Here is a 4300-nt window from a genome sequence, read left to right on the forward strand (position 1 = left end):
GCTGCAAACAATAATAATAATAATAATAATAATAATAATAATAATAATAAAATAAATAAAATAAGAAAAATACAACCTGTTAAGTTTTAATGAGTGAATGATTTTTGAATTTTTGAAAAAAAATGTTGATTCTGGTCACCAGTTCAGTTTTTAACAAAGTAGCTTTTTTTTTTTTTATTACGGAAAAATACTCTGGAGGCATTTCTTGCTAGGATTCTCACACTCTTGCATTGCTTGCAGCCTTCTAAGAACGTGGAGCAAAAAGAAAGATTACTCTTTAATGCCCATAAATAAAATACATTCAATTGAAATCCATTTGCCTTTAGCTGGGAATTTCACAAACCTGAAAAGGAAATGTTAACAGTGCCTCTCTGTTTTCTTCTAGGCTTTACTCTGACTACCTTTACTTTGGAATTGCCAATAAGTCTGCGGAGGATTTCCATGAGAAGGTGTCAGAGTCCCTGCAGCTATTCGAGGGGTGCCTTATGGAATACACAATGCGCTCCTGTGTGTACAACACCACAGTCAACAACGCAATGCCAGTGAGTGGACCCTCCTTCCTCCTTTTGTCTGGCAGACCTCCTTTAAAGTGAAATTTAGCCACCAGTTTATAAGATGGTGGGAAAAGACAAGTAGCAAAGGCTCGAAGAAGGAAAGAAGGAGGGCAATTCGCACTTCATTAGCACATGTTAAAGGACCTTCATAAAAGAAAGTGTAGCCTCTCTAGCTGCAACAGAACTTAGTTCGGCAAAGCTATGAACTTCCTTCAGACCATCAGACTAAATCTTTAGAGTCAGCCAGTTCGGAGCCCTCGTATTAGGATCCTGGCCAGCTTTTCCCACAGTACTCTGGAGCTGACTGGGTTGGAGGAGGAGAAGGAGTCTCGTCTGTCCTTTTTTGGCTCCACGCAGAAACTGTCTGGTATTTAGAGGTCCTGCTCTCCAGCTGCCTCCAACAAGCTTGGTGACCCCGTGAGGGCAGTGGCTGCTCTCTGCAGCTGTTCTCAAAGTCTGTCCATTGATATCAGAGTTATTAATGCATGTTGAAAAGAACTCCCAGCTGTTTGCGCTGTAGTGTCAGATTAATAAAAAAGACAAATGTCAGCAAGAGACCTAAGGTAGCCTAAAACTAAAGTGAGAAGGACGTTTTGGGAAGTCAAATTACTGGTTTTAGATGTAATCAGTGACCTGGTCGTGCTAATCTAAAACGGGGTTCATACATCAAACATTCTCGCAGACTATAAGAAAAAGTAAGTTGGTCTTCTCAAAATCAATCTGAAGGATAAACTCTTTTGCACAAAATATTACTCTTTTGTGCAAAAGAGTAATATTATTGAATTGTTGACATGTTTCAGTAAGGAATAGGCTTGAATCAATGGTAGAAAGTATTCAATACTTTACCTAAAAGCTGTGAATAAAATTATTAGGAGTTGTAGATATGTTCCATAAGAAATTAGGCTATTTATGGAATCACTAAGATCTACTTTAAATTGCTTAGTAAGTTAAAGAAACACACAGACAAAAATACCCTAAAATAAGTTTTAAAGGTCTATTTCATTATGTGAGTGCAAACATTCAAAAATATCATTATTTCTTAAAATATTCTAACATTTATTAGTTACTACTAATCACACAATAATAATAACAGGCAACCTGCGGGAGTGGATTTTTGAGTCTCTTGCCAATGTTTTGTTTGTGTTTGTAAAATTACAACCCATCCACAACATTATCGCTCACATCTCCCCAAAATAAACATGTGCACTTACTCCCATGATCATACACTGGATTCACATGGAGGAGCGAAGAAAGCTTCAAAAATATTTTCCTTCTTCTCTTAAAGAAGAGGTTACATGCACCACCATGTTCCCCTACAGAGAAAGCACTATCCCAAACAGAACCGGATGATCTAAGGTTGCTTCTCTTGTTTTGTTCCCAACAGGTGAGACTGCAAGTCGGCCTTTACGTTGTGTACCTAATTGACTGGCTGGCTGTCTTCAGCAGAGAACAGATTCTGGTCCTGAGACTGGAAGACCATGCCTTCGACATGAAAGACACATTGCATAAAGTCTTTGATTTTCTTAATCTTGGTAAGTAGGACTTAATGATTTTGGACAGTGCTCTTAAAATTCACGTTCACAGGCACTCTCTGTCTGAGCTTTAGCATTTGCAAAAAATAAAAAATAAAAGAAAAAAAGAAGGGGGTAAAACTATCATAGGAGAGACATACCTTCAAAAACTTGTAGTTGTGGTGAAAGACGATATTGACTTATTTGGTTAATTTAAAACAATGTTTCCTTTTCCGCCTTAAATGAATTTTTTTTTTTTGAGTTATTCTGTGTTTGTCTATTATATTAAATCCAAATGAAACCTTACAAAATGGGAACAACCTTAAATGATATTAATACTTTTGCAAGGAGCTTTGCGTGTTTAATACGTTTTTTTTTTCTCTGAGTGGTCATTTCTTACAGTCAAGTGGCAGTCCTTTATTACTGCTTGCAGGAAGAAGTGAAGTGACAGAGTTATTTGTGTGTTTTACAGGGCCATTGTCAAAAGAAATAGAGTCACAAATCACAAGAAGCCCAGCATCAAACACCAGGAGACCAGCTGACAAGAACCTGGGACCCATGCTGCCTATAACTAAGGAAATCCTGCAGGACTTCTACAAACCATTTAATGAGAAACTGGCAAAAGTGCTGCAAAAAGAGTCCTTCCGTTGGGAAAACAATTTCGAACTCTGAACGAACTTCTTTCAACAAGAAGAAGGAAGAACGCAGAGCCCCATTTTGGGGTTTATCTCTTTTAAGTGCCCATGAAAAGAACATCAAAGTATTTTAATGTAAATTATTTTTAAGTTATAAGAGCAGAGATGAATCAAAGATAGAAAATAACAGCACAAGCAAGTGTGGCGTTTTTGTGTGATTGTGTGCGAGAGAGGAAGAATGATAGACTGTAAGTGATGCTGGGAGATCTTCACTTCTCCGTTTTGTGTCCAGACATATAAAATTAAATTGTGAATTTCAAATATGGAACATAAGGTTTCATCTCTTCTGTCTTTATTGGTTTGATCAATACAAACAACATTAAAAAAGAACTAAAAATCTATGTAAGTCTCAGTTTGGTATTCCAGTCAGAAATTTGTGTGAACGCTGATGAAAGCAGCCAAACACAGCCGATTACTAAGACAACAGCGCCCTCTTCTGTAACCTACATGCCACTACAATAAAAGAACAGCTGAGAGTGTGAGACGTCTAATAAATACTTATATTCACTGTCTATTTTGAGTCATCTAAGCCAGAGTGCATCCTGGAGAGGTTGCTAGCCCTTGACATACCTACGGGCAATTTAAACAAAATAAAACATATATTCAGCATTCTTCAGTTTAAGTTCACTAGCTACCACAGCAAACCTGTTGAATCAAGAATCACTTAAACAGAACTCATCATAAGTTTCTGTTTCTCAAACAGAAGCTGAAAATTAAGAAAGTGCAACATCCTGCTGTGCTTTGGCTATATACGCTATAAACTTGGCCAGTTGATGGTTTAAGTTATTTCAGAAAACTGGTTGACCATTGGTTGATTTAATGCTTCAGACATCTACCTACGTTGGATTCACCTGGGAGCGATGAACCAAATTAGGACAGATTTAGAAAAAAAGTCCAATGGAAATGTTTAGAAACACATTTTGACAACTTGTTCAACCATTTTTCACATAAAGACTTATGAGGCAAACTTGTGCTTAAATGTTGTGGAGGTTCAGACTATTCAAGAGACCCATGTAATACATTTTGATCAACATGAAAAAAGCAAATGAAAATGTAGAAAACAGCGCTTTAATGCACATAAGCATCTGGAACTTGTTTTGTCAGGTCAGCTGTCCGCCATAAAAACTGTAATTGGTGCAGGCCTAGATTCAAATTTTGAATTAAATTCCAGTTTTTAAAACTCAAAGTTGTTTGTTAGTTCAAATAATCATAAAAGAACAAAAAAAACAAATTACATAAAACTCCTCTATATCATCTTTATCATTTGTGTCCTGCTGGTGGTGGTCAGAATCTCAATTTGATATAAAAGGCCATTATAAATAAAATTTATTATTATTGTGATTACATATAAATATTTAGCATGACTTTAACTTGAATATGGTATCATACTCCAAATTCAAAAAACATTAAATAGTACTGGAAGTATGACTATATCCACCAGAGGGCAGACCATTCCTTTCAGAAACTAAAAAAGAATATCCTGTTTCATTTTCAATCCTTTGAAAGAAAGTCAGATGTCAGTAAGCTGCTCTGTTCGTTT

General features: G+C 36.4%; 1 protein-coding gene across 1 annotated transcript in view; it reads left to right on the plus strand.

Moving 5' to 3' along the window:
* The window catches only part of LOC106951739 (carbohydrate sulfotransferase 15), a 21530-nt gene extending 18507 nt beyond the window's left edge, over window positions 1-3023 (plus strand). The window contains exons 5-7 of the mRNA XM_015039426.1: window positions 386-542; window positions 1939-2086; window positions 2538-3023. Coding sequence (XP_014894912.1) covers window positions 386-542; window positions 1939-2086; window positions 2538-2737 — 505 coding nt within the window. The 3' untranslated portion in view covers window positions 2738-3023. The remainder of the gene's footprint in view (window positions 1-385; window positions 543-1938; window positions 2087-2537) is intronic.
* Window positions 3024-4300: the final 1277 nt, after the last annotated feature.

The sequence above is a fragment of the Poecilia latipinna genome, unplaced genomic scaffold (genome assembly GCF_001443285.1).
Source record: "Poecilia latipinna isolate Pla-1442-1.1 unplaced genomic scaffold, P_latipinna-1.0 Scaffold472, whole genome shotgun sequence".
NCBI classification, from domain to species: Eukaryota; Metazoa; Chordata; class Actinopteri; order Cyprinodontiformes; family Poeciliidae; genus Poecilia; species Poecilia latipinna.